Source organism: Lates calcarifer, linkage group LG14 (assembly GCF_001640805.2).
Source record: "Lates calcarifer isolate ASB-BC8 linkage group LG14, TLL_Latcal_v3, whole genome shotgun sequence".
Classification (NCBI taxonomy): domain Eukaryota; kingdom Metazoa; phylum Chordata; class Actinopteri; family Centropomidae; genus Lates; species Lates calcarifer.
Genome location: NC_066846.1, coordinates 7,174,185 through 7,202,080, shown reverse-complemented (window position 1 = coordinate 7,202,080; position 27,896 = coordinate 7,174,185). Strand labels below are relative to the sequence as shown.

Sequence of the window (27,896 nt, the reverse complement as noted above, 5' to 3'; positions counted from 1 at the left end):
AAATTTCAAGTACAGCTGTTCTTTTCTTAACATGGTTCACTAGTGATAAATGCCACCCGTTCGGTGTGGGCGGGGTCCTGACTGCTGTTTTCTTAGGTAGCCCGTTAAAATGCCCGAACTCAAAACACTTCTTTTTCCAAGATGGCGTCGATGAAGGACAGCGACACCGGCCTGTGGCTTCACAACAAACTGGGCTCCACGGACGAGCTCTGGACGCCTCCGAGCATCGCCTCTCTCCTCACCGTGTCGGTAATTGACAACATTCGGCTGTGCTTTTCGAGCTTGTCGCCGCCGGTGAAGCTGAAACTGCTGCTCGGGATGCTGCACCTCCCGAGGCGGACCGTTGACGAGGTGGGTTGCTGCGCGTTAGCTTGGTGTTAGCCTGACAGGTAAGGGAAGTGATTAACTCAAACTCATAGGTAAGACAAAAGACCAGTCTCGGTTAGTTGCGCTAAAATCACAACTCTGCTCTCTGTTCGTGTTTTAGTTTGCTTGTGAAACGTCTAAACACACGCTTAAATCTATTTAGTTAGCGTTAGCTTGCTCTCTTTCACTATTGGCGACGGTTAATATCGCTAGCCGACGTAAGAAGCGGCAAACTACTTATCCTGAAGTTTTTGCCTCAATTTCAAGACCGCAGCATTTTTTTAAAAAAAATTACGTTAACGCCAGGCGGCTTCACGACTTGCTTGTCCCTAGCATATAGCCGTGTTTTCCCGCAGTGGTTTACCAGCGACGACGGGAAACATTAGCCTAGCGGGTCTCGTCCAGACATGATGGTGGGATGGGCACAGCGGAGCTGAGTGACTGAGCTGGAGGGCGGTCCCAGCTTCAGTCCGACATATCACCTGTTCAGCTGCCCGAAACGTTAGACAGTCGTCATCACTTGTTTCCTCTATATTCACACACGGACAAACTAACTATCTCTGTAAAAGTATCTGGAACTGAGGGCTTATCTTTCCCTTGTCCTCCAAATTTAGTGCGTTGTACGGTGATGCAAGAAGTGCCATGTTTTTTGAAGTAAAAGTAAACGTACTCTATTACGAGATACAGTGCCTACAGGTTGTTGTGGAAATTACACGAATATTATCAATAATAAACGCACGCAGCAGCACATGAGTATAAAAATATACACAGTACAAGATAGAAAGAGAGAGAGACATCAAAACTATGAAATAGCTAAGTACTGGAAAGAACACGCTGAACTCATACCACAGAATACTTGAACATACAGGAATATAGGAACTAGTAGTAATAATAAGAGACCAGTGCAGAAACATTACAGAAGTTATGAGCTCTTAAAAGAAAAAATCACATTCCTCCACATGCTAAAAAAATGAGAATTGATAATTAAATAACATTATATATTACTCAAACCACACACCTAAATCACAAAGAACAACCAGAGATAATTTTTGCTTCCTACTTAAGTAGTATTCTGGGCTACTGATGACTCTGGAGACAGTTATGAAGAAACTTTTTTCATGCTAATAAGTTATTCCTGCAGCATAAAGGATTTTATCCTCTGTTACTTTAAGTTGTTTAACACCATCCTCCTCTCTTTCTAGATGAAGGAGGCCCTGTCTGAGATAATCCAGCTGGCTACGGTGGACTCAGAGCCCTGGGTGCTGATGGTTGCAGACATCCTCAAGTCCTTCCCAGAGACCGGCTCTCTCAATCTGGACTTGGAGGAGCAGAATCCAAATGTGCAGGATATTCTTGGAGAGCTCAGGGAGAAAGGTATGGAACGTGTCACTATTTCCTGTATATTCATGTGGCCCCTCCCTGACTGCCACCTGACCCCATACCAATAAAAAAAGGAAATATGACTGCACACCATCTGGACATATTACTAAGCCTGTTGCTTGAAAAGGAATTAGATGTATTTATAGCAGATTGATGCCTATGTATTTATCATATTGAATGCATGCATCATATTTGTTAAGTGTGAACTGTTTCCACTGTTAATATATGAACACTTGCTCATCGATGCAACAAGTAATTGAGTACAGCTAAGAAATATCTGTAGAGGATTACATTGATATATTTATACATGCTGTTATGTGTTGTTGAATGTACTTATATTACAGATGTTCAACACTGATGGTTGTTTTGTAGACAAACTTATTATCCCCTGACTATCGATAAAATCTCTACTCACATTACCTCTGATTCTAGTCAGATTTTGTTTTCCTCATCTCTTCTCTCCTTAGTGAGTGAGTGCGAGGCGTCTGCCATGCTTCCTCTGGAGTGCCAGTACCTGAACAAGAGTGCTTTAACCACTCTGGTTGGACCCCTCACACCCCCCGTCAAACATTTCCAGCTGAAAAGGAAGCCGAAAAGTGCGACCCTCAGGGCGGAGCTGCTGCAGAAATGTAAGTTACCTCAAACTTCTGCCATTTTTATCTTTGCTGGCTTGCTTTTGGTGTAATTATCTTTGTTAGGCATGGCCACGTGTTGTTTTGTTTACAGTTTTATTGTGACAGAACAGTATGAAGGTTTCCCTCTGTCTTGTAATGTTGTGATTTACATTTTTTTATTCTTTTCTGCTCCAGCCACAGAGACAGCCCAGCAGCTGAAAAAGACAGCCGGAGTGCCTTTTCACGCCAAAGGGAGAGGACTGGTCAAAAAGATTGACACTACCAGTGAGTTAAGACCAATAAATACAGTTATTCAGTACTAAGTTTGGATTTAAAGAAAAAAATCAGTACTATAATTCATGATTGGGCACCTCAGAGTGTTTTAGCCAAGTCTCAAATTAGTTGACTGTTCTGGTTTGTGTCCCTGTTGTTGATAGATGTATCAATGTTTGCATTACAGCTCCTCTCAAGGGGATTCCCAAGGCCCCATTCCGCAGCCCCACTGCCCCCAGTATGTTCAGCCCACCCAGTAACCGCACGCCTATAGCCCCAGCACGGACGCCTCTGCGCAAGGAGAGAGGAGTCAAGGTAATGTTTGATTTAAGTCCTGCCTACTGTTTTGCATGATGAATGCTGGATGTAATTTCCTTTTACTTATCACACATTTACATTGTTGTTACTTGTTTGTGTTTTATTGTTATTCAGTTCCTGCAGGATTTGTGTGTTTGAGGTTAGACTTTTCTCACCATTGGCTTTTTCTTCTCCTTCAGCTGTTAGATATTTCAGAGCTGGACATGGTCGGAGCTGGAAGAGAGGCTAAGAGGAGAAGAAAGACTTTGGGTAATTTATATTTCAATCCCTTCACCTGTCCCATTTTTAGAGCTACACTTTAGTGACTACAGTGTAGTGACATGATGTTTTCTTCTGCTGCAGAAACGGAGGCCGGAGAGAAAGCAGCCAAAGAGGAAGCCGTGGTGGAAAACACCACACCAGACTACGCTGCCGGCCTCGTCTCTGCACAGGTACTTTACTCCTTTACATGTGTGTTTATCTTTCTCTGTCACATCCCCCAAACTTTGGTGATTTCTCCTGTTTTGTCTCCTCCTCCCTCATCTTTCAGTTCTTCTGTCTCAGATTTTTCATACATGCTCATGTGTCTTTCAGAAACTGGGGGCACTGAACGAGAATCCTCTGCCGTCAACCAGCTACCTACCAGCCACACCCAGCATGGTTCCCTCTTCCTCTTACATTCCCAGCTCCGAGGCACAGCCAGGTTAGACAACACCACACTGCATTTTATTTTCTGCTTTCATGCATGTTAGTCTGAAAACTTTCCTGCTGGCATCAGGAGAGTATCATATCTTACGTCACTGCCTCTTCTCCTCATTAACCTCCTCTAAAGCGAATGCTGGCGGTTCGGGTCGGGACACGCTGCAGTCGGCTCGCCAACCAGAGGAGTCGGCGACAGCGGGCGCTGGCGCCACCCCCACCTTACCGGGCCAATACAAACAGAGGACGCCTATGTACAATGCCAGCACCACAGCAAACCCCGCGACCCCCACGTCCCCCAGCACGCCGGCCTCCACCCCCGCCAGCAACTGGGCCCCCAGCTGCCGCAACCGCCAGCCAGCCCGAGACCCCCACCCAGCCTCCCAGTACACCTCAGACCCCAACCCCGACACCGACCCCCACGCCACCACAGCCTCAGCCCAAAAAGAATCTCTCACTCACAGTAAGATGTAAAACAAGAACCTGGGTAACTGATAGATATCCCTTTGATGTACTCCTCCAAGGGACTCCTCAATCTTTTTTATCACATTTCTTGCACAATAAATCGTCTTAAAATTTTCAGAACTAAGTAGTTAAGCTTTCAGTGATCTTCACAGTCAGCTAAATTTTCTGCCACATGCTTTGTCTGCTCTTCAGAGGGACCAGATGTACGCTGCCCAGGAGATGTTCAAGACAGCCAACAAGGTCACCAGACCAGAGAAGGCCCTCATCCTGGGCTTCATGGCTGGATCAAGAGGTACAGGAGTAGCTACACTAGCTGCCTCATCAAAAAAAAATTGTCATTAACAATTATCTTGTAGAAATTCCTGTTTGTTGTCACAGAAAATGTCACTTCAGGGAGTTCAGCCATTGAATTTAAAGCAAAATCAGAGGCATGTGCACCACACAGTCATATAACTGTAATAAATCTACCTGATGATTCCTGCACACGAACCCGGTGAGGCAGACAATAACCCGTCTGCTTCCTTTCGTCTTGCAGAGAACCCGTGCCCGGAGCAGGGGGACATCATCCAGATCAAGCTGAGCGAACACACGGAGGTTTTGCCCAAAGCAGACGGCACAGGCAGCACCACCATGCTGGTGGACACAGTCTTCGAAATGAACTACTCCACGGGACAGTGGACCCGCCTCAAGAAATACAAACCCATCACCAATACGTCCTGAGGTGCTTCACTCGCTCAGAAATCACACACCCAAAAATTTCTTATCCACTTCAAGAAAGAAAAAAAAAAAAACATGTTTACACACATACAAGTATTTGCAAACACATTTGGGCCAAATCAAGCACTGGGAGGGTGAGATGTCATCAAGGAGAGAAAGGTCCTCCCTTTTCCTGCACTGCCAAAATGCAGGACTCTTTGAAGAATATTTCTGTATTTTTTGTTTGGTTGTTTCCCTTACCCTTTTATTGTTTCTGTTTTTAAGTCACCTCCGATTCCTGAATGACACTGTGGTCAGGAGGGGTGAGAGTGTTAATACGAGTCTGAGCAGAGGAATTATTCTCACGGCAGGCACCTTTCAACATTTTGTACTCCGAGGTACAAGCATGTCACGTGTCTAGAAAGAAGAAAAGACAAACTGTCTGTATTTTTCTGTATGAATGTGACGTTCGCAGCTTATTCTTCTACCTTTCAGAACAGAATAATGGTTTGCGACAGAGGGGGGAAAAAAAACGAGAACCATTATGACAGTCATCATAGAGGTGACAAAAAAAAAGAGCGGTGAATAGTTCTCCGTGCTGTCAAGTTCTGTTTGGAGCCTTCTGGTAGATGTTTAATAATTTTTCATCCTTTTTCAAAGAAGGGAAGAAAATAAAATGACAACAGACTCCAGGGGGACGTTTCTCATCTTTTTTTCTCACTGAACTCATCAGGAGTTTCCATTATTTGTGTTTTTTTGTGTTTGATCTGTCTCTGACCTTTCCCCCCCATAATCACTCACTCCATTTTGACACATGCTGATCAATGTGGGTTTCTTACTCTCTTGCGCATTAACATGATGGAAGATAGTATAAATGAGGCGCAAGTAAGTATGACCTAAAATGTTGAGCTGTTTCTTTAAACCAGTAAATTGAACATTTTTATCTTTTGTTTTTGTACACTGAGGACAGCATCAGCTGAAAAGTTTTTACTAGTATTTTTCTCACCACCTTACCCTTTGTATTTCAGCTATTTCAAACTGAGATTCTTTACATTTGCAAAATTTCCTCCTCGTTAGTCTCACACACAGAGTTGTACAAACAAGAGAAAAGATTCAGACTCTTTATTTGCTGAAACAAATGAGTCACAGCATAAAACAGGCACCACAATCAACTAAATGCCGTTATGTGACGTTCACATTATCACGCAACTGAGGTTATGCATTTGTTGTTGTCCATTACTGATGTCTGGTAAGTCTTGTCGTCCTTTTTATCTTCTATAATATTACAGTCATGTCCATTTCCAGTATTAGAAATGAGTTAAAAGGCCCTACATGTTACAGTACATCCCTGCACAGGTGTTTCATTACTCTGGCTGATTGGACCTTCCTGCAGGACAAAGTACAACTTGATGATTCTTTAATGTATCAGGAGTCAGGTGACAAACTCCTAGCACAGCTCCACCCAGCCCCAACCCTGAGTGGAGGTCTAATCAGTCAGAACAGAATAATGTTGCTGCTGCAAGGAACTGTGGGACATTTCCTTTCATAAAGGAAGGTCCAGAGTATCCTATGTTAAAGGAGATAAGATAGGAGGCACTGAAGCTCCTTTTCGTAACATTTAGAGAATTCAACAAGCTCTTATCATGGCTGCCACTTATATACGTCCAAGTCAATTCACCCAGTTAGGAAGCTTCCTAAGCAAAGAAGACTATATGACCACAGCCAACCTGTGTGTGTGTGTGTGTATGAGCGTCCTTTTAAGAGTTAATAACACTGCATCTAATATGTCTGTAACCATACAGCTGCCAGTCAAAAAAAATGAGGTAAAACCAAAGTGTGTAAAGTAAAAGTTGTACAGTTAAAGTTCTTTATAATGTACATATCTGGCATCTGCTTACACTTTACACAACCCGCTGCAGAGGTCTGATATGATGTCAGTGAAGTAGTCAAACACAGTCATGAGCAGCATAAAATCCTTGTTTTTGCGTGATAATGTGAACATTTGATTAAAGATATTTCCACTACTATAAAAATCAATCTTTTTTTAAAGCTTGTGCTCGTAACATAACAGTCCCTGAACAGGGTAGATGATAAAATCATAACAGACGTTTAACAGGAACAGCTGATCCCTCATTAGTACAAAAATTAATCTCTTCACTTGAACATTCAGCGTGCTGATTGTACCTCCTGGTGATTGTGTACTACAGCGAGCAGCAAGGCAGATAGAGTACCACAATCTCTGATTCAATTGGCCCCAGTCTGGAGATTTGGTAACGGCTGCGAGTGTGTGGTTTTTAGTTTGCTCCGGGGTCCCGCCAGCCTCCGAATGTCTTCTCCAGGTAGAGCGCCACAGCCAGGGTTAGATGGTCCTGCAGCTTCCCACCCACAACCTGCACACCCAGCGGCAGACCCTCCTCACCCAGACCCAGAGGACACTGGGTGACGGGCAGCCCGAGGATGTTGATTATACCTGCGAGTAGAGAGGACATGAATGTTTGTACCAAATTCTAAGAAGTTCCCTTGAGCTGTTACCGACGTATCGTGTTCACAAGAATGAGACTGACCGGTGTAGGCGAAGTCGAAGGGTCTGAAGAGCGGGTGGTGGTGTTTGGGTGCCACTCGGGGGTGCGAGGGGTAAAGGAAAACACCGTCGGTGCCCAGCAGCTCCTCCACCTCCTTCTGCAGCTTCTCCTTCTGCTGGATGATGAAGGCCGAGGGTTTGGACACGTGGGTCATCTCCAGCAGGGCCAGACCTGAAGATGTCACAGCTCAGTTTAGTTCATGGAAACGTGTACAGCTACAGCTTCAGCTGGAATATTATAAACTTTCATATAGCCTAGGTTGTCACACCCCCTCCCTTTGCTTTTTTTCCTTTCAGATCTAAATTGATTTTAGACGTGGCCTCTGCAATTAACAGTTAACAACCAGGCATTTCTCCCTCTTACCAATAGCAGCCATGGTATGTTCTGACTTTCCCATCATCCACTTCAGCAGCTCCCACAGAGGCCACACCGGTCGTCCTGGTTCCCCCATCAGCATCGTAAACGGCAGAGGAGGCTGAGGGAAGAAAACATTTCAAACCCAGGTGTTTTTTGTTTATGTCTGAGGGCTCACGTAAAATACACCGAGTGTGTCTATTATCTATCACCGGCCTTGGTGCTGTGCTGTTCCCATTCATCACCAACAGACATAGTAATGCGGTTGCTATTTTCTGTTGCTGCCCGACTCCTCAGCCTGAAGAGGGATCATTATCACGCCTTACTGTACTGTGAGTGTGTTATGTCACTGATATCGCTCTGTCTTTATATTCAGTTAAATAATGTCATCAAGTCGTGACCAACCAATGACTCTGGCTCATCTAGTGGGTTAGAAATCTAAACCAAGATCTGTGTGTGTGTGTGTGTGTGTGGTATGCGGTGCCCTGGTAACTAAACTGATTAGCGAACCATTTCTGGGCAATGGACCACAATAGGTGCTGTGACTAAGCCTCTGCCCTGCTTTCTCTCACTTAATAGTGAACTCTCTGTTAATAGACAGAGAGTCTTGGCAGAAGAAAAGTAAGGACTGACCTGTTTTCCTCCTGTCTTTCCTGTTTACCTATCATTCCACCATCAGGAAAAAAAACCAATGAAAAACACTCATTATCTGCCATCCAGAAGCTCATCTGTTCGGACACAGGGGATCAGGTTACCAGGTGGACCCACCTTGCCGTCCTTATCAGGGAGACCCATGTAGGTGTTCCAGATCTGGAAGCTGTAGCGGAGCTCGGGGAAACGCACTTCTTGGACTTGTACGCCGAGGTCGGCCTCCAGACGCTCCACCACCTGTAAAAACATTGCATGAGGATTTAAGTTATAAACACCTCCCTGATGTGTTTGGATTTTTGGCACTCACTTTGACGGATGGATTCAACACACCTTCTTCTGGATGTCCATGAGCTCTTTGCTGACGGGGTACGTCACAGGAGAGCCGCCGTCATGAAGGATGGTGAAGAACCGCAGCTTCTTTAGGTCAACCTTCGTGTTCAAGGGCAACCTGTTTAAGCAAACATTACAGGTTACACAAACATGAGGAGACCAAAACTACCATCTCTGGAAGTCTGGGATAAGAATACAAAAACGTTCTTGCATGAGGCCCATCATCACAGAAGAGTTAGGTTTGAGACAGCAGCCTCTTCATGATTGCCATATTTGCATGTCAACAATTTGATTATCCGAGCTACTGAAATATTACACCATAAACCTTTAAAGGGCAAGTTTTCCTATCTGCAGTCTGCAATTTCTATTACAGCAACTGCATATGTACACAAGCAAAGAGAACATGCTCGCTCTCTGTTTATAGAAACCTACTGCCTGTGCTGCATCAGCTATGAATGTACTGACTGTTTATGAAGTGAGGCAGAGCTGGAGAGAGACGCTCAGTAAACCTTCCCAGGGTAAAATAAGATTTTACAGTCAGAGCTTTTACATGTGAGCATTGGGTCCTGCCATGATCTTGAGCATGGGCAGCAGGTCCTCAGCGTAGCGGCACATGGGTCCGGTGCTGAGGTACTCGTCCTGTCTGCCGGAGATGGGAGGGTACTGGTTCTCAGGGGACACAACACCTGCAAAAACACAACACTGTTACAGGGCAGTCTGATGTATGACTATGTTAGCTGTTAGTTAATATAATCGCTTGTTTGGCTCCTGACATGTCATCACTTCCTAAGTTTATGTGGAGATCTTGTTAGCAAACAGCAGATTCAGAGCAATATTATCATTCATTTGAAGTCATGTTTCTGACCAAACTGACACATGTCTGTCCAATAATCACTCTGTTTTTAGTCTGTGCCAACTCCTATATAAATATCTGGCTCTTTAGCTGCTAAAGTTGCTAACTCTCTGACTGCCGACAGGTGCTGAGCAGCTCGCTTTTAATACAACATGTACATATTTAATTGAACACAAGTGTAAAAATAGTTTAGTTCAGTGGAGACTGCAACAGCACATTACATAAGGGTAGGCTGGATATGAATATAACATGAGGTTTCTCTTACCAGGAGTGGTTTTATGGCCAAATATTCCGTTGAAGAAGCAGGGCATGCGGATGCTGCCGCCGATGTCTGAGCCTATACCGATGACTGCGCCTGCTGCTGCCAGTATGCTGCCCTCTCCCCCTGAGGTCAGTAGGAGAAAGAGGAGATAAGTCTGTGGATCTGGCAGCCAGGTCTGCTTTATCCACAGTGTTATTTGATTATAGTTAAGTGGATAGAGCATCAAGTTTTATTCTAAGGTTCCTGACCAGGAGGCAACCATGAGCTTATTTAATCTGACTTTTTGAACCTTTTATATTCTTTTATACTAGTGTTGGTACAACTCTTCTGTTTTCCAAATCTGTATTTTAAAGCTTTTTGTTAAAGTTTTGTTTATATTAGTAAAGTCTGAAAGTCTCTAGCTCTGAACACACTATTCCCTCTACTCAGCATTTATACAGTATATTTTACATCCAATAAATGGTATCCAACACACTACAATGTAGTTGTGAGCAGATTTAGGTGGTTATTAATGCATTTGTCTATAACTTTAACTTCTCCATAAGTGCAGGCTGGTGTATGAACAGATAATGAATGACAACACATTAAAACACAGCTGTAATAATATGAAATGTGTCTTCGTAGGAGAAGTTATAATTATTGACACATACTGTACATTAATAAACACTTAAAATGTCCTTTTAACTGTGAGCAGCTACATTATAGAGGCTGTAGTAACCTAGCTTGTTGCTACAACAGATATGTGGTCAAAAAATAAAATAATGAATTAAATAGCTTTTAAATACTACCCTTTAAAGAACCAGGACCAGAGCCTCTGTGTTTGTGTCGTCACTGAACTGTAATATGATTATGAGGCAGAACCAGGGCTGCTCCTGGAGACGAAGACACTGACTCCGACATGAAGCAATTCTGAATAAATACTTCTCAACATCAGTAGTGACTGACCCGAGCTTCCTCCTGGTATCCTCTCCAGGTCGTACGGGTTGTTGGTGATGCCGTGCAGATGGTTGTGGGACTCGCACCACATGCACAGCTCGCTGGTGTTGGTGACGCCCAGCGGGATGGCCCCCGCCCTCTTCAGCAGGGCCACAGGTGGAGCGTCGACAGCGGACACGACCCCTTGCCTGGAGATCAGACCAGTAGCTTGGGGCATGCCTGCAAGACGGTAATGTGTGAAACACTGAACTGCAGTATGGAATAAACTCAAAACTAAAGACTGTTTTTAAGTTTTAAAGTTGTTCTTTTATGTGTTCTCATACTTTGAAACCAGTAACTGTTAAACACCAAGCCAGAGACCAGTTTCTGTAAGAGGATTAACAATGCTGCTTCAAAATCTTGCATACGTGTAGTAACAGGCCCTGTTTAACTGTGAAAGTGGCTGTATGTTCCCAGTGAGTGTGGGTGTGGGTGGGCGTATGTTATTAGTATCAAATGTTGACTTGATGTATGTAATCAAACTAAAGCGCCTGGTTTCAAGTGGCTGACAGCAGATTAGATTTCTGGAGGTGTTACCCTGGAGGGCAAAGGACTCTTTGACAGAGAGTGGGACTCCCAGTAAAGGCAGTCGATCCTCCAGCACCTCCTCTCCTCCAGTTTCCTCCTCTATCAGCTTATCGACCTGGGCTGCCTCCTGGAGGGCAGCAGCAAACCTGGAGAGGGAAATACACTATTAAACTATTAATAACTACTAATTTTCTTGATTAATCAATTGTTTTCAGAAATACTTCCCACTTCGTATTCGATCAACTTATCGACTAGTTGTTGCAGCACAATAAATGTTAAAAAGATAAAAGTGAAGTGTCAGATGAAGGACGACTGATTCTTTTTTTCTTGCCTGTCTTTGATAACAGCGTTCAGAAAGGGGTTGACCTCCTGGATCCTGTCAATGTAAGCCTGCACCACCTCCACACTTGACACCTGCAGAAACACAACATTATGGCTACATGAGTGTGTGTTAGGGATTAGTGACACACACACACACACACACAGAACAAAGAAACAAGTCAAACTGTGTCGGAATTGGAAAAAAAACTACAGCACATTTCTCCATGTGAAACATGAAACTTGGCCTAAAAAAGGGAGAGGGGGAGAAGAAAAATAATATTTCCCACACATACACACCTCAGCTTCAAAGACTAGTGTTGAAATATGACTTCTACTAAAGTAGAACAGAGTAGAAACAATCAGTGAAAAAAGTGGGAGACTTAATTATGCATTAAATGTACAAAATGTATATTGAAATCTTGACTTAAACAATTACTTGATTATCAAAACTGACTACTCGATTAGTCGTCTAATCACTGCTGCTCTGCCAATATTCATTTATATTATATATTATTTTTTATTATATCAATTTCAATACTACTACTGACAGAGAGGCTACAGTGACTCAGATCACCACTCTTTACTACTGTGGTGAGTTGACAAGCATCTCAGGATGAACGGCATGTTGAACCTTAAGGTGGATGAGCTACAACAGGGACAGGAATCTGAGGCTGCAGTGGACCCAGACTGACCACAAAAACCCTGACACCTGGTCAGATTGCTCTGAATTTCTGCTGAGGCATGTTGATGAGGAGCATGAATCCATGGACCAGACCTGCCGTGTGTCAACAGTCCAGGCTGGAGGTGGTGCTGTGATGGTGTGGGGGATGTTTTCTTGCCGCCTTAACACCAACCAATCATCATTTGACTGCCACAGGCAATCTGATTATCGTTGCTGACCATGTTCATCCCTCATGGCCACAGTTTACCATCTTCTAATGATTACTTCCAGCGTGACAATGCAACTAGTCACAAAGCAGAAGTCATCTGGACCTGGTTTCATGAACTTGACAATGAGTTCAGTGTACTTCAGGGGCCTCCCCAGTCACCAGATCTGAAACCAGAAGGACACCTTTGGGGTGTGGTACAACTGGATATGAATGTGCATCTGTCAAACCTGCAAAAATCACGTGATGCAGTCAAGTCAACATGGACCAGAATCTCAAAGGAAGTTTCCACCTGCTACTCAGTGTGGTGTTCCTAATAAAGTGCTCAGTGAGTGTGTATATAGAGGAGGCGCAGGTGTGTTATCCATCCACAGGTGTTACCAGTCTCACCTTCAGGGCTTGTAGGCTTGGAGACAAAAAGAAACTGTTGGGAAAACATCCCCAGACAGTGGAGGAGAGGCGCAGCTGGCTCTGGCTGTAATAACGTTAGTAATTACAAGTAATTAATAACGGGGATGTAAAGGTAAAAAATAAACTCACACCACGCCGCTATGCACCGACCAGCCAACGGTCAATCTGAACAATCATTAACTCGCATATGTTCAGGAAGAAGTGGCCGTTTAATGGCTGTTGGTTTGGCCGAGTACACACCTCTTTTCGCCGGATCTTCTTAGCGAGCTGCGTCGCTGACACGAACAGCAGCGGGTTGCGGACGGGCGGCAGCTTCTTGTCGGACACGGCCGGTCTCCGGGGGGAGAAGACCCGGAAAAGCATCATGAAGACTCCCATGACCGCCTTGAAGAGCCATACTTGAGCCTTTTCCAGACGGCTCAGAGCCATGTTTCCACCGCGGTGACAGGACGGAAGGTCAACGGGAGATCAGCCGCTGTCACTCCGGAACACCTCCTACCGCGAACCGTCCGGGATAGAGTTTATATACCTGCCAGTCAAGTTAGCGCAGGTGAGCGAGGACGAGGGTATGACCGGAAACGCACTGCCCTGCCTTCAAAATAAAATGGAGGAAAATTTCAGATTAGTCATTGGTGGAATAAAAATTATAAAAGCGGGCACATTTAAAGTGCCGGAACATTCAAGCAATATACTCATTAATGCGCCAATAATTACAATCCAGTTATATAACATACGCAATCATTACTTTTATTTGTGGAATTAAACTAAGTATATTTTGAAGTTCATTCTCTTGTGCATTAAAAGAAAGATCTCGAAAAAGCTAGACTTTGGGTTAAGACTTTAATTTATTTATTCACAAATTTATTCACTCGGACAAACTACTATCAATAATGGTTAAAAATAACCCTTCAAGCTAATATTGTATATGATGTGGCTTTTATTTTGAAAATGCCAATGGAAGGATATAATTATTGCGGCTTTCAAAGTGACCTCTCACGGCCTCACGGGTAATAAAAGGTAAAGTTTAACCTATGGGTTTCACATAAATAAATTGCTCTGTTTTGCGTGTTAAACTTTATTTGAATAGGAAATGTAAAGGCAATGATTAAACTTTATATTACCCAACAACTTAACAACAAATTCACAGTGAGAAAATTTACTTTTGCTTCCACACAAGCCAGTTTTTGGTTCATAAAGTCACTGCTTAGATCATCAGTTGTATTAAAATTTAAAACTTTATAGAGTTTATACATGTTACTTAAAGGATTACAGTAAGATACATAGGGTTAAAAATGTAAATATAAAAATTACTAATATAATTAAATAAGAAATGCATAGGCTGCATTATATACACATGTAATGGCACTAATGGATTTGCCAGGACACCAAAATAAATAAATAATCAGAGTCATATTATATTTATTCATATTTGGATTAATAAAACTAAATATAATCAACCTAATATATTATGATATTTTATTACAGGTAGATAAGACAAGAAGTTAGACAAATATAACAAACTATAAAGTAATTAAAATGAGCTCCAGCTGTTCATGTTATTGCATCAATAATTATAATCTAGCAACGTTATATACATTATTCTGAAATGGGTTATTCTGCATATTGAGTACCTTTATTTTTGGTACTTTCAGTATATTTTGATGCAGATACTTTTGTGTTTGAGTCAAATTTGGATTGCATGACTTTTTCTACACTGTAGTATTACTACTTTTACTTTAGTCAAAGATGTGAGTACTTCTTCCAGTACAGCACCACACTCTTTAATAAAAACACAAGATCCCCTAATTTTATTTTAACTTAACTTTTTACTTTCCCCCACCTCCACCCACCACTCACCCCCCAAAAAACAGCCACATGTAAAGATTGTGAATAAATAACATCAAACGGGCTCCAGCGGTGTAACCGTCTGTCAACACTAGAGGGCAGCATGGCTGCAGGCTACAACACAGATACTGTAATTCCTATTTAAACATGCACAGCACGTTGCTTAAAGAAAAAACCCTCCTCTGCAATGCAGGTCAGTGGGTTAGTGGAGAATCTATACTGTCATTGGTTCCTGTCAGCTCTGCTGCTGCTGTTTTATTCTGCACCAGCATCACAATGGGCAGACATATCAATGCTGGATGAGTTTTACACAACACAATTAGTGTTTGGTTTTAGAGCCACATACATGTTATGTTTTTTCTTCTATCTATAATGAATAATTTATCTTATTCCCACGCTCCCTCTCCTTCTCTAATACCTAAATAAGACGTAGACTGAATTAAATCAGTGGTGGAAGATAACTGAGACAATTTATTTATGTTCCTTATTTAAATACAATTTTTCTCTCACATCCTACATTACCTCAGACTGCTGCTCCACTCCAACTAACCAACCACCTACAGCACTAAATTCTTACTTACGCATTAAAGCATTGATAACCGTAATTCTACAATATAATATATAGTAATAATAACAGTCTAAGGGCTGTTTGTCTGCAGAATAAGTCCATTATTGTTTAGCACATTTAGCTGACCATACATCTGTATGTTAATATTTAAGATTTTGGAAGCAGGACTTTTTTTTAATACAATTGTATTCATATTTTTTGTTTAGTAATTTAAAATGTAAGAAATGACCTGAATAATGTTTTACTAATAAGAAGGGGTGGGCACATTTTTCATATTGTTGGACAAACTTCATATTGGGGTTTCAATGTGTGAATGAGAGACATTTAAAATCAATAACATCCACAGAATGGCAGCATACACCCTGCTGAGTTATTTATTGATCCTCTGATTTCAGGAGAGACCTAATTTCACAGCCAGTTTTGGGATGAAGAGATGAGGCTCAGAGGCAGGAAATTTCACCAGGATGAGGTTAGTTTTTCTTTCACTTCTTTCAACTGAAGGAAGTGGATGTTTTGCGCGCTTTAAAATGTTGCAACCTTTTGCACACAGACGTTGACCTACAACCTGTTCACCCATTAACACAAAGCTGAGAGTCTTTATCTTGAGCAAATAAAACCACACTTTCTGTCGACAAAATGGAATGACAGTCACAGAACTGAGAGATAAATGCTTCTCCAGGGGGGGTACGCCCAGTCTGAAAAAACATAACACAAGCATATCACAATCCCAACCGAGTGGAGAAAAACAGATCATTCCTTACCTGTAAGGTGAAACCTGAGGCTCAGAAAAGTACCGGGCATGTAGAGACAAGAGGGACGACCGGGGAAAACACACAATCAACAGCGTTTGAATCCTCGTGTCAGGCTGCTGCAGCTCTGCTGCTGTCTGGGAAAGTGTACACAGTAAATGTAAATGCATGTATCTGCCTATTATTCTGAGATTATATAGCATCTTTACATTGACTATACCATGTGCTCCGCAGTGTTTGATACTTTAAACCCTTTGTGAATGCAGGCCTTCAGGGTAAAATGAGATGGGGTCAGTGAACAACAGAGGATGGCTTTGGGGCGCTTTTGTATTAATTTCCGTCTTCTTCCGTGTCTCTGTTGTCATGGGATAGACACCACATGCTTTCTACCTATAGCCCATTATTGTGACCTTCACAAAAGTCTGTAACGTCCAGGATTTTGCAGGGCCAATTAAATTTTGGCTCAGTATTTTATACTCCCAAATGGAGCACATATATAGCATTATCCAGGCATTTAATTTTCCTAATGACAGTCAAAACCCCCCTTCTGTTTCTAGTCATCTCTGAGTGGACAGTAATTTACTTTACTGTTCCCTTTGGAATGAAGCAGCACTTCACTCTGATCCACTTTCCAGCACCTATACTCGGCCCTGGAGACCAGTGTAGCCTGATATGTCTCTCCCTTGGGAGGGAAAGAGTTATTTTATGAGCTTAAGTGACCATTTTCTTTAATTAAAATTTAAAGTATTTTGTGTTTTTTCCCCAGATTGTTCCTCTTGGAATAAAACAAACAAGTTGAACATTGAGGGATTTTTCACTGAAATCAAAAATACCTCAGATAGTGTTAAAAAAAGAAACTGCATCTCTAGGCTCATATTTCTGTGTCTGTATGCAGACTGCAGCACACACTGCATTATTTTTATATTTATGTGTGTGTACATGTATATATTAATGTGACCTCCCCCACCATCAGCAGCAGCATGACCGCCTCCAAAAGTCTGTTTGTCTATTTAGCAGCAGTTTGTCATCCAGGGGGGAGAGGAGGGAGAAGGGGAGGGTGGGCCATGTGGCAACCCCTCCACCCCACCCCCTTTACCCTTACACCTCCTTCGGGGACCGGTGTGCGGGCACATGAAACAGCTGGTGCGCTCCAAAAACCAATTATAAAGGCCCCTGGCCCCCTACCTCGCTGCCTATACAGCCGGGCCGGGCTGGGGGGGTGTGATTGTTAGCACCCACTGATGATCTCTAACAAGGGGCCACCACTGGGATGGTCAGATGGGACACACAGCAGGTCCAGGATATGGATTTGCACACAGGATAGAGAGATATAGATTTTACTGTCCAGACCTGGATGTATAGGTGGAAATTGGAATTTCAGATGCAGTGGAGGCTTGTATTTAATGTTTTATTTACATGGGTTTGAGGCGCCTTGTAGCGGTATGGGGGTGTTTTGGTGTGAATCACGGCAGGCGTGTGTGATGGAAAGCATTTTTGGATGCAAGCGTCTTAGCTTCTTTATGTGGAAGTAAGGATATAAATTCCTTTTAGTCACTGTAACTAAAAGCTTGTGGATCTGTTGTGGTCCTACATTTCCTTTTGTCGTCTTTGGGAGATTGATCTGTCTTGTGAAAGGAATCTGAACAGCTCAGGTGTTAGATGCAGCATGAGGCTGCTATTGATTCCCTTCCTACTGCAGGTTGTTAAAACTTTTCAGCAGGGGAGCTGAGGGAGAACCACATTACACAGCCTCGTTAAAATACATTTTTTGTCCCTTGTGGGGACAAAAGAAAGATGGACCCTCATTGATTTTGCACCCTCATGCTGCTCGTAGCATCAGTCCTCTTTAATGACAAAAATGAGTGAGACTTCTCTTGGTAGTAGACAAATACAGGTCTATTAAAATCACATATTGATTTGGATCTGTTAGAAATGTTAATTGGTTTCTATGTGTGTTCTGTTTGATTTATTGATAATATATGTGAAATCAAACAAGATTAGTGACTCTTTGAGGCTTCTAGCTAAACACTACCATTCTCACCATCTTAGCTTAGCACGTTAGCAGGTAACATTTACTTATCAGTGATGAACATAAAGTGTTGTTGAGAGTGATGGGAATGTCATTAGTTTTACAGGTATTTGGTCTTAAAACCAAAGTAATGGACAAATTTGAATTTTAATCTGATGGTGCTAAAAAAGTCATTACCAATACCAGAGAACTGGATGATATGATCGAACAATTAATAAAATGTTTTCAGGAAGTGAACAAATTAAGAGTCCTATGTTCCCAGGATGTGATAGGTTTGTTTGTTTGATAAGTTCCCACATTACCCCATGTCACATTAAGCAAATACAAAGCTGGGGAACATCTTTTCAGGTTCTCATTACGCACCATATAAATCTTGGGAACACAGGAACGACTCCTCTTATCTTGACTGTGTAACATTGTTGAAGATGCAAATATCAGTGTCCTAAAAATCCAAGTTAGTTAGTTAGTGAATACTGTCTGCCAGTCTTTGTTTAACCTTTACCTCAGATGAAAGAGGATTTGGTGCGTCTCGCTGTTTGCTCTTCACACAGATAGTTTAGTTATAATCAGTCAGTCTATAAAGAGAGAGCACACATTTACAGAAACTAGGTGATAAAGTATCTCTAAGACAAGTCAGAGGGGTCAGTGGGGGTCAACATAATCCTCTGTCACACACACATACACACTCATGCATGAATGCTTTCACATAATCCTCACACACATGCTCACTGAGGCCAGACTTGGACTCAAAACTAATATAGCAGTCAGTGTGATAAATAAGTGATCAGCAGTGATAAATAATAAATAGTACATATTATCATCAGTGACAATGGTGTGACTTTAGTGTTTTTCCTCTGGCTTTAGGACAGAGCCAATAAACTGACTGTATTAATAATGCAGCGACAGACCTGACGTAGATCAGTTCAGGAGGACGTAAACTTCGTCCTGAGCAGCTTGGAGAAAGAATCGCACACCTCCGGCTGAATGTGTTAACACCGGTGTGTCAGTACTCAGAGTATGTGGCTGTGAGGTGTGAGATGGCTCCACGCTGTATGACACACTTTTTTTATGGCTCTCTGGTATCCAGTACCTTCAGGCGCCCCACACCAATGTTCACAATCAGGTGTGAAGAGCATTAATATCCATGTCTGAGAGAGAGAGTGTATATCATTTTACTTAAACTCTCTCTTCACGTCTTTTATCTTGTGCTTCTGAAATTTATTTAATCTATTAACTTAATGTCTCCTTTTACCTATAAGTTCCCCATTTGATTACATTTTATATTTAATTGCATAATTGTGACCTGGGTTTTGACATAAATACTATAACGTCTCCAGATGCATAAATACATGCACAAAATGTAATGGGCCATTCAAATTTAAAATGGCTTTTTTTTAAATTCACATGGAATTCTCTTCAGTGGTTTCTTTTAGTGTTTTACTTAGTGTTTTATAAAATACTAGAAGCTAAAGTGCATTTTTAATAATTCATTCATTTTAGATTAATTCCAGTCAACACATCGTGACTAGACTTTATTTAGCCTTTATTTGCTATTAAATCTTCATTTAAGTGCTACTAAAAATATTTCCCACCAGGCTAATCTGCTCCATTTTAACCACAAAGTGTCCACTCAGCATGTTTACATGCAGTCAGTTGGGGAGTAAGGGGCTTTTAATTGTGCTGTGATATTCAGACTATAAATTAGTTTGATAAATATCAGTTTAGGCAACTGGGCATCTGCCCTGTTATTTTAATAACTGGAAATTTGTCAGGGAATTTTCACCAATATAGTAAAATATCAACCCTTAGGTGACTTCTGCATTGTCACTGTCACACTGTAAGACAAATTATAATGTAGGTTTTGTGTTTAAATGGAACACTTTACTAAATACAGTTGTGTTAAATCAAATTACCATAAGTACAGGAGTATTGATTGGTTTCTGGGCATTTACTGAGGCTGCCCTGTATAGGCTAGCGGATGTTAGAGGCAACTGTGTAGGCTCTGTTTACACATGATGGTGGTGGTGGGCCCCCCAGGGACCCCTGACCCCTGCAGAACATAATTTACATCCTCCTGAGTCAGACTACATTTGAAAATCATCTCTGAATGATATGTTAAGGCATGGACTCTGCACCTACTGTTTCAAATATCCCATGAAGGTTGTGAAAAGGCTCTTCATTCTGTAATCACTGATTTGCAGCGGGACAAACAGCGAAGCCAGACGTGTAGGTGAGAACTGGGCCGGTTTAAGCGCCCCCACAGGTGCATTTTTTGCGGTAATCACGTGTAGACCCGCCCCGCCTCGCCGTCTCCAATAAAGCACAGCAAAAGTCACCGCTCCTCTTCCTGCATGCAGCCAAACCCACGGCGAGGCAGGCGACGCAGGAGAACAGCAACGGCGGCGGCACCGGCGGCAGCAGCGGGGACTGGGACGTAAACCGAAACCACTGAAGCTTGCGTGTGCGTGAAGGCGGCGCACAAAGATGATTAATTAGTAAAATAAAGCCGTCGGTAACCGGACGCCGCAGCTGATCTGCTCTCGGGGGCTCGACAGAGGACAACCGGAGCGTGTGGAGGTTGTGTGTGTTTTTAAGACAAGGCCAGGTAAGTCAGACTCTCCTCTGCGAGCAAGCACGCGTCTCTGCTCGATCACGGTGTACAGTTGTGCGTCAGCATTTTCAGTTTGAATCATGAAGCCGTGATAGCCTGTGCATGTGCGCGCGTGTGTGTGTGTGTTTGCGTAGCCGTGGGGGACTTTAGTTCGCGACAGACGAGCTCACAAACTCAGCTCAGTTTGGCATCCATAATTTAGAAGCCGCAGTCAGGCTGTGGGAAGATCCGCGACACGCAGGTTTTCTGCAGAGCATCAGGAGGCTCCTGCAGGGGCTCTACATGCGCGCTGTGTGGGAACCCCCCCGCCCCCATATTTGTGACCGAGTAACCATTACTAGATCTGTAAATACTGTGCGAGTGATTGGATCAGTTTGGAAGAGCGCCAGTGTGTGCAAAGTGCAGGCAATAACGATGAGAGGTGATATTTCTGCTGCATCCACTGCTGTTATCACTGAAGAGCAGATAACATGTCAAACAGCCTCATTTACGACCAACTCTCTGATGCATTTGTTTACTTATCCTTAATTATGTTAATGCATTTATCACGTGTCATTTTATTCGTCTTCGCGGTAATGCAGAGAAAATGTTAAAACACAATTTGAGAGCTGCACGCAGGCCACAATCAGACATGCCTTAACCTTGTGCGACGGTGCAAGACAGTTTTTTGTTATCTATAATAATTTACCACAGTGATCAGATTGCCAATAACCGCTCTGGTTAGGCAACACATTCAGTCGATGTAAGCAGAGGGCAGGAGTTTTAGTAGCAGATCAGATCCACTCACTTTATGATTTAGTGAATTAACGCCCCTGTTTCCGCCCCCTTCCTCGCTGTCCCTCTTCAGTTTCAATAGGCTGCAGCTCCGTGCGCACTGGAAGCCCAGAATTCAATTGGTGGAACCAGGAGGGGAGCCCCGGCCTTTTCCACTGCAGGAGGAGCAGAGTTGGAGGAAACCGAGAGAGAGAGAGGCGCCGCTGCCAAGACAGCAGCAGCAGCAGCAGCAGCAGCAGCTCTGCGCAGTTTAGAAAGAAAACGGCAGTGCCTCCTCTGCTGCACGGCATGAGGGACTTCACCCTCAAACTGCGCACTGACTCTGCAGGATGCACCGCTGCAGCTGCGTAGTTGATTAAAAGACAAGACAGACGCAAGACTCTTCCGGACCAGTGCAGGAATTTGACAGAGGAATTGAGCCCAAACCGGCCGCTGGCCACAGCTGCGACATTTAGTTTCTCCCCCTCCAACTGAGCGTTTATCATTCCTCCCCTCCGGAGAGACCTGCGCCGTGGCCTTGAAGCGGACATGGGAAATGTAAACAGTTAGTCGGGCTGGATTTTAAACTACGCACACGTCCCACGTCCTCCTCCTCCCCCTCCTCCCGCCCCCTCCTCCTCCTCCTCCCTCTCCTTCTCCTCCTCCCGGGGCGTCCGAGATGGAGATGGGGACGAGGGTCGAGCCGGAGCAGGAGGGAGAGGCAGAGCCGCCCATGCACAGCGTCCACGGAACCAACCGGATCAGGCCGTCCTCATACCGGGCCCTGCGCAGCGCCGTGTCCAGCCTGGCCCGTCTAGATGACTTCAGCCGCGAGAAGATCGGCGCGGGGTTCTTCTCCGAGGTGTTCAAGGTGAGTGAGTGTGTGTGTGTGTGTGTGTGTGTGCGTGTGGCCTCAAGATTGTGATTAATGCTGCTTTGAGACTCACTTTCTCATCTGCACAGCTTGTTTGGCGTCTAGTTGAGGACAGGCTCTAGATTTAATGTGCACATCCTCCACGTCTCCATGGTTACACAACATCAAACTTCTCTTTTTCTGTCTATCTGAGATGATTAGGCAGAGTGTTAACTGAGCTAAACGTCTTGACAGCCCAGTGTGAGTTGTTGACTTCCTGTCAACTCACTTGACTCAACTTGATTCCTCACCAGCTCAGAAACAAGTGGTATCCGTGGCAACCGGCGCATCCTCAACCAAACAGAAGAAAAGCTGTATAATGCTGAATAATTACAGGAGGAAGTTGGTGATGGAGTTATTTTGGAGGGGTGGTGATCGGGGGGAGGAGGATGGCGTCACGGTGGAAATTTACACCTCTCTGTCCCCGTCCACTCATCCTCTCCTCTCCACACGTGTTTTGCGGCGCCCCACATGTTGTGTAAGGTGGAACACGGCGTGTTTCTGGTGTGTAAGGTGATATGGTCAGGAACAGGTAGATCTGGCGGACACACACACACATACACACACCTGGAGGTAACTACTCTCCTCCCTCTCTCTCTCTCTGTTCAGACCAGCAGCTCCTTCATCCCTGTCGTCACGCTGCTGTTCACTTGCATAGAGACTAATTCCACGTAACGCCTCATTAATGATGGCTCTGAGTTCGCCACAGTCTGATGGCGTGAGAGATAGTGCAGCTCAAAGAGGAGCTGGCCAACGAACAAACACAATCACCTTCAAGAACACATCTTGTTCTATACACAAATGAGAATTTATTTAAATTAATTTCTAGATACTGAAAAGTTTGGGATGCAACTGAGGTTCATTTAAATTTAATCTTGAGCATCAGTTTACATTAATGTGACCCAGTCTAAAATCTGAATCATCCTCTAAATTGGAAACAACAGCTTGTTTTTTGAAGACACTCATGGTTACCTGCTGAACATGGAGCGAGCAGCTGGTTTTCTACAAGACTTTAATAAGATCCAGGATGAACACTGACACAATGAATAAATCTCTCTCTGCAAGCGCTGACTTAAGGCAGCTCTGACGACTGATTTGCTGGATGCTGTGGTTTTGATATACAGAGATGATTACTAGTTAAAGTCTTGCTGCCTCCTTTCTGAGAAATGAACCGTGAACTAAACAAACTTATATCCTCAAACTGGCTTCGTAGATGCATTTTTTTTTTTTTTTAAACTCTGAGATGTTTTAGATTTGCAGTGTCTTTTATATTGTGTTATCCTCAGTAAGAATTTTTGCTATCACAAGGCTGGATCACAGTGAACACCACACACTGATTATGCTAGTGTGATTACTGATTCTAATCTTAGTATAGATCAGAACATATCAAAATGTGAGTGTTTGTGGGTTTTCTGTGTTTTCATGTCATTGGAAATTCATTTAACTCAGGGTTTAGATTGTCAATTGTGGGTCTGACAAAATTAACAGCTTGAAGATGTCACATTGGGCTCTGAGAAAGTGGGATAAAATTATCATGAAATTCATTAACAGAGCAATCGTCTGAGCTGGTGGTGGAGGTAGTTGGAGCTGAAGTGATGTGCGTGTAAAAGGGCGAACTGGCGAGGCAGAACCAATGCGGATGCTGTTGTGTTGTACGTCTTAAGAGGCATGGCGGCTTTGTTTGGTTCAGTTTAAACAAGCAAAACTGGATTAATGAGAGGTCGTCTTAAGGGCAATAAAGCAGGATCTCTGTATAGAGGAGACTTCTGTTTCACAAGAAATCATTGGAGAAATGCTGTTTCTGGGAATCTTGAACCTGCTTTAACACACATTTAAATGATAATAACTTCTAACCTGCTCATCTGTCAACACATTAAACTAGTCTCAAAGCAGACACTTGATATTAAGTCACTTTTATTAAACGCCAGCATCAGTGAAGTAGCACTCAAGTCATGTAAGTAGTCGGAGAGTTGTGTGTTCAGACTTGAGAGTCCTCACCAACAATAAGACCTGAAAATTAAACAAACCTAAGTGGTACAACTGCCCACGGTTATGTCCTCTTGTTAATAAGAGATTATTAGGAGCTCTTAATACTGATGTGGGAGCAGTGCCAAGACTCATAGGAGTAAAGTGATGGGCATTTTCCTGCCTCCTCCTTCCAGATGTTTGTTTGATTTTTGGATCTTTAGCTGAATGTGAGATGTGAGTATAAAGGCATCGGTCATTGCTGTTGAAGTTTTTGGTTGAAAAATGCTGCAGATTGATTTTCTGTTGATCAGCTAACTCATTACTTAACTGTTTCATCTCTGCTTTGTATTTGTGTGACTGTCTTGCTGTATTTTTGATGTCTCTAACAAACAGCGTTGTTTTGTAATTTGTGCATGGGATGGGTCAAATGTTTGGTACGACAAGTAAAACAGAAATACACTCTAACCTGCAAAGGTTAGATCATGAAAATGGGCAGGAATGTGGAGACAAAGTTCTTGCATGGCAGCAGTGATACTATCAAGTGTTAGTGTGTGAGAGGTTTAACACAGTGGGAGTGCAGGGTTGTGACGTTTCATACGTTTAAGGCAAAAAGCTCTTAATCAAACGTGCTCTCTGAACAGTCCAGTCTTTAAAAATGCATGGCCAAGTCGACCCTCAGCTCATTAAAATGAAATCCTTTTTGTATTGTGACTTTTTTTTTTTTTTTTTTTTGAAAAAGACTCTTCAGGCTGCTCATCCTCCTGAGGCCACTCCCTCAGCTTTGCCCTTTGAATGGCCAATGAACATGCAAATGTGACCATGTTTACTGCTGCGCTGTCAAGTTGGCACTTAGGATTGGATCAGCTTGCCCTTTTGATAGCGCCATATAAATGCAAAATTGTTACCGCAGCTATCAGTCACATCTGAAAAGTTTGCTGACATTGCTGACTGAACGATTGTTCCCGTATCCTGCTTTAGTTCAGAGGAAAAGGCCTGACTGTTCTGCTGTAAAACCTCTCTGACGTTTTGTTTAAGTTTAGCAGGTGCTAAATGTACATGTTGCACGTACTTAGATTCAGGCTTTGAAATGGATGTCCTGTGCTTGGCTACAAAGGCTCTGGCCTCCTGCTATGTGTGTGCGCGCTGTTGTTGAGCGGCAGTTCTCAGTGCAGATCAATGGAGTCTCGCGGTAGGCCGACAGGCAGCCATTCACCTCTCCAGTGTGCAACTGTGCAACCTGGAAAAAATAAAAGAGCAAGACAAAAAAGAGGGAGAAAGGAAGGGAGCACATGTGTCAAGACAAATCCTTCAGGTGCTGTTTTTCATCTTCCTTTAATATTCTTCAAAGGAAAGTTCCTGGTGTGTGTGTGTCTGTGTGTGTGTCTGTGTGTCTGTGTGTCTTTGGCCTTGTGGAACACTCCTGCTTTTGTTTTGTGTGTGTATGTGTTTTTTTTTTTCCTTCTCTTCATCATGCAACCTCAAATTTAACCTGAAGGCTCAAAAGCAATAAAACTTCTCAATCACAAATAAATTGCACCATTACTGAACAGCTCAGTTAACTTCAGGAGGTCATTATTTATTTATTCTGTCTGTTTCTCAGAGCTGTGGGGTTTTTGAACAAACAAGCTGGTTCGATTTCTAATTGGATTCACTGTGTTAGTGCGTCATTTTCCAGCTGCTCTGATAATAGATGGTAAATTTGCTAATACAGATAACACCTGCTGTCTAAGAACCAGGAAACGCAGAACAGGCTTGTTATCGGATTTGGTTCTCATTTGGCCCTCGTCCACAATTTACATGAGACATGAAAATCTCACAACATTGTTTTTAAAAGCTTACAGAGCATCCCAGTCTACTCCGCTTCAGCACTTAATGTTTTATAGAAATCCTGTCCGTTCACACTAATCTAAACATTGTATACTGTCTTCTTTACATATTGTGGTTTTATACAGGGTCTTGTGCTGGATTTTTTTCATATCCATGAGGCAGAGCCAGACTAGCAGTTTCCCCATTTCCAGTTTTTGTTTGTTTTTGCCATACTGAACTGGTTATTGGCAATATATTTATTTACAATAAAGACATAAAATTGGTGTCAATCTTCTTATCTGACTCTCAGCAAGAAGAGTGGATAAACATATTTTGCAAAATGCTGAACTATTTAAAGTGCTATATGTATGTTTATATATGTTTTAGACTGCAGTTGAAAATTAGCTTAACGCTAACTTTTACGTCAAATAGTAGCATTTATGTTTAATATTGTGTCCAGTACTTCTTATAAAAGTTTTCAATTTTTTTTATTTTATTTTTTTTTTTAGTAAGAAAATGTTTGTGCTGCTTCAGTCTGACAGTATCGTTCAGCCTTCATAAACCCAGCCAAACCTTGTTCTTTTTGCTCAACATAAAACCACACAGGACAGATTGAGAAAGTTTTATTGTCTTCTGGCTCCACTGACTCGTCATTCTTTTGCTCACACTGGTAGAGGAAATAATTTCTGGGCTCTGATTTGATTGTTTGTCTTGGTAATTGTTGCAAGAAGGCAAAGTTTAAACCTGAAATACATTAACATGAGTCACATAGTGAGACTTTATTCATAACAAAACTAGTTATCATGGAAATTATTATACCAGCTGTGATTAGTTCAATTACAGTCTAGTGATGGAGGTGTGTGTGGTGTGTGTGTGTGTGTGTGTGTGTGTGTAGGGTCGTTTTATGAGATATGACGATAATAAGCTGTAAGAGAGTAATTAGATATAGAGGGGATTTAAAACAGACTGGAGTCTCCAGAGGACAAATACTGTCAACATGATTTGGACAGTTAGTGTGTATATGTGTTTGTGTGTGTCAGCTGCTTGTGACAGAGCGGTAATGTGAAGGAAATGGGTTGCCAAATACTGCTGTGGTGCCAGTGCTTGTGTGTGTGTGTGTGTCTGTGTTGTGTATATCTAGTTTTCATCTGCTGTCAGCAACAGTGGCTTGGCAGAAATTCAGTATCATCAAGTTTTTGACTTCTAGTTGAATCATATTGTGATGATACGATCACATCACATTACAAAAACTGCAAAGCTACCCTCTTACAAAGTGTTGATTATACACAAATTATTTAAACTGTAAAGTTTAAATGAGATATGCCTTTAATACAAAACCTATTATATTGCATTGACTTTTAGATTGTATTTTGTGGATTTGCAGAAGTATTTTTGTCATTACAGCTGCAGCTAATGATTAATTTCATTATCAGTTAATCTAATGTTCAAATTATCCAGCAAATGTGAATTTCAGCACTGATCTGATGGAAAAACATAATTAATATCACACATAACCAAGCCCTATCTGCAACTCCTGTCTATAGTGCTGAAATGATCAGTGGATTGATCTGTAAAAACAGAAGTGACTGACAACAGTAAATAATCTATTAATGGTTTAAGTCATTTACGAGGCAAAAATGTCAAATATTCAAATATAACATGTGATTTACTGCTTTTCTGTTGATCTTGCTGTTGACTGGATTGTTGGGA

At 42.5% G+C, this 27,896-nt stretch overlaps 3 protein-coding genes across 4 annotated transcripts in view; 2 read left to right on the top strand and 1 right to left on the bottom strand.

Annotated features, from left to right (window-relative positions):
- Window positions 1-16: 16 nt before the first annotated feature.
- On the top strand, window positions 17-4,930 carry nelfa (negative elongation factor complex member A). The gene is given in 12 exon segments (XM_018705164.2): window positions 17-351; window positions 1,569-1,740; window positions 2,214-2,375; window positions 2,556-2,645; window positions 2,821-2,948; window positions 3,131-3,200; window positions 3,294-3,382; window positions 3,525-3,633; window positions 3,763-3,959; window positions 3,961-4,092; window positions 4,287-4,386; window positions 4,630-4,930. Coding segments are annotated over 12 exon segments (1,644 nt in total). The 5' UTR covers window positions 17-141; the 3' UTR covers window positions 4,815-4,930.
- A 967-nt stretch (window positions 4,931-5,897) lies between these two features.
- On the bottom strand, window positions 5,898-13,536 carry faah2b (fatty acid amide hydrolase 2b). Its single transcript, XM_018705166.2, has 11 exons — window positions 13,185-13,536; window positions 11,657-11,739; window positions 11,335-11,471; window positions 10,768-10,977; window positions 9,826-9,945; window positions 9,258-9,393; window positions 8,708-8,825; window positions 8,495-8,614; window positions 7,736-7,847; window positions 7,355-7,543; window positions 5,898-7,260 (listed from the first exon to the last, which is right to left on the bottom strand). The coding sequence occupies exons 1-11, from the start codon at window positions 13,371-13,373 to the stop codon at window positions 7,085-7,087; spliced, it is 1,590 nt and encodes a 529-aa protein (XP_018560682.1). The 5' UTR covers window positions 13,374-13,536; the 3' UTR covers window positions 5,898-7,084.
- A 2,232-nt stretch (window positions 13,537-15,768) lies between these two features.
- tesk1b (testis associated actin remodelling kinase 1b) overlaps window positions 15,769-27,896 on the top strand; it is a 28,912-nt gene continuing 16,784 nt past the window's right edge. Inside the window, exons 1-2 of one of the 2 annotated variants that reach the window (XM_018705163.2) lie at window positions 15,769-15,826; window positions 21,594-22,370. In XM_018705163.2, coding sequence (XP_018560679.1) covers window positions 22,179-22,370 — 192 coding nt within the window. In that variant the 5' untranslated portion in view covers window positions 15,769-15,826; window positions 21,594-22,178. Of the gene's footprint in view, window positions 15,827-20,344; window positions 20,741-21,593; window positions 22,371-27,896 lie in introns of those variants that run through there. The other variant, XM_018705162.2, reaches the window with a different exon arrangement.

What these genes read in the sequence shown, in the direction of transcription:
- faah2b (XM_018705166.2), bottom strand. Translation starts at nt 13,373, where the DNA reads ATGGCTCTGAGCCGTCTGGAAAAGGCTCAAGTATGGCTCTTCAAGGCG. An exon ending in AACGCTGTTATCAAAGACAG is followed by an intron (nt 11,472 to 11,656) that starts GCAAGAAAAAAA and finishes TTCCCTCTCCAG; the next exon opens with GTTTGCTGCTGCCCTCCAGG. An exon ending in TCATGGACATCCAGAAGAAG is followed by an intron (nt 8,615 to 8,707) that starts GTGTGTTGAATC and finishes ATGTTTTTACAG; the next exon opens with GTGGTGGAGCGTCTGGAGGC.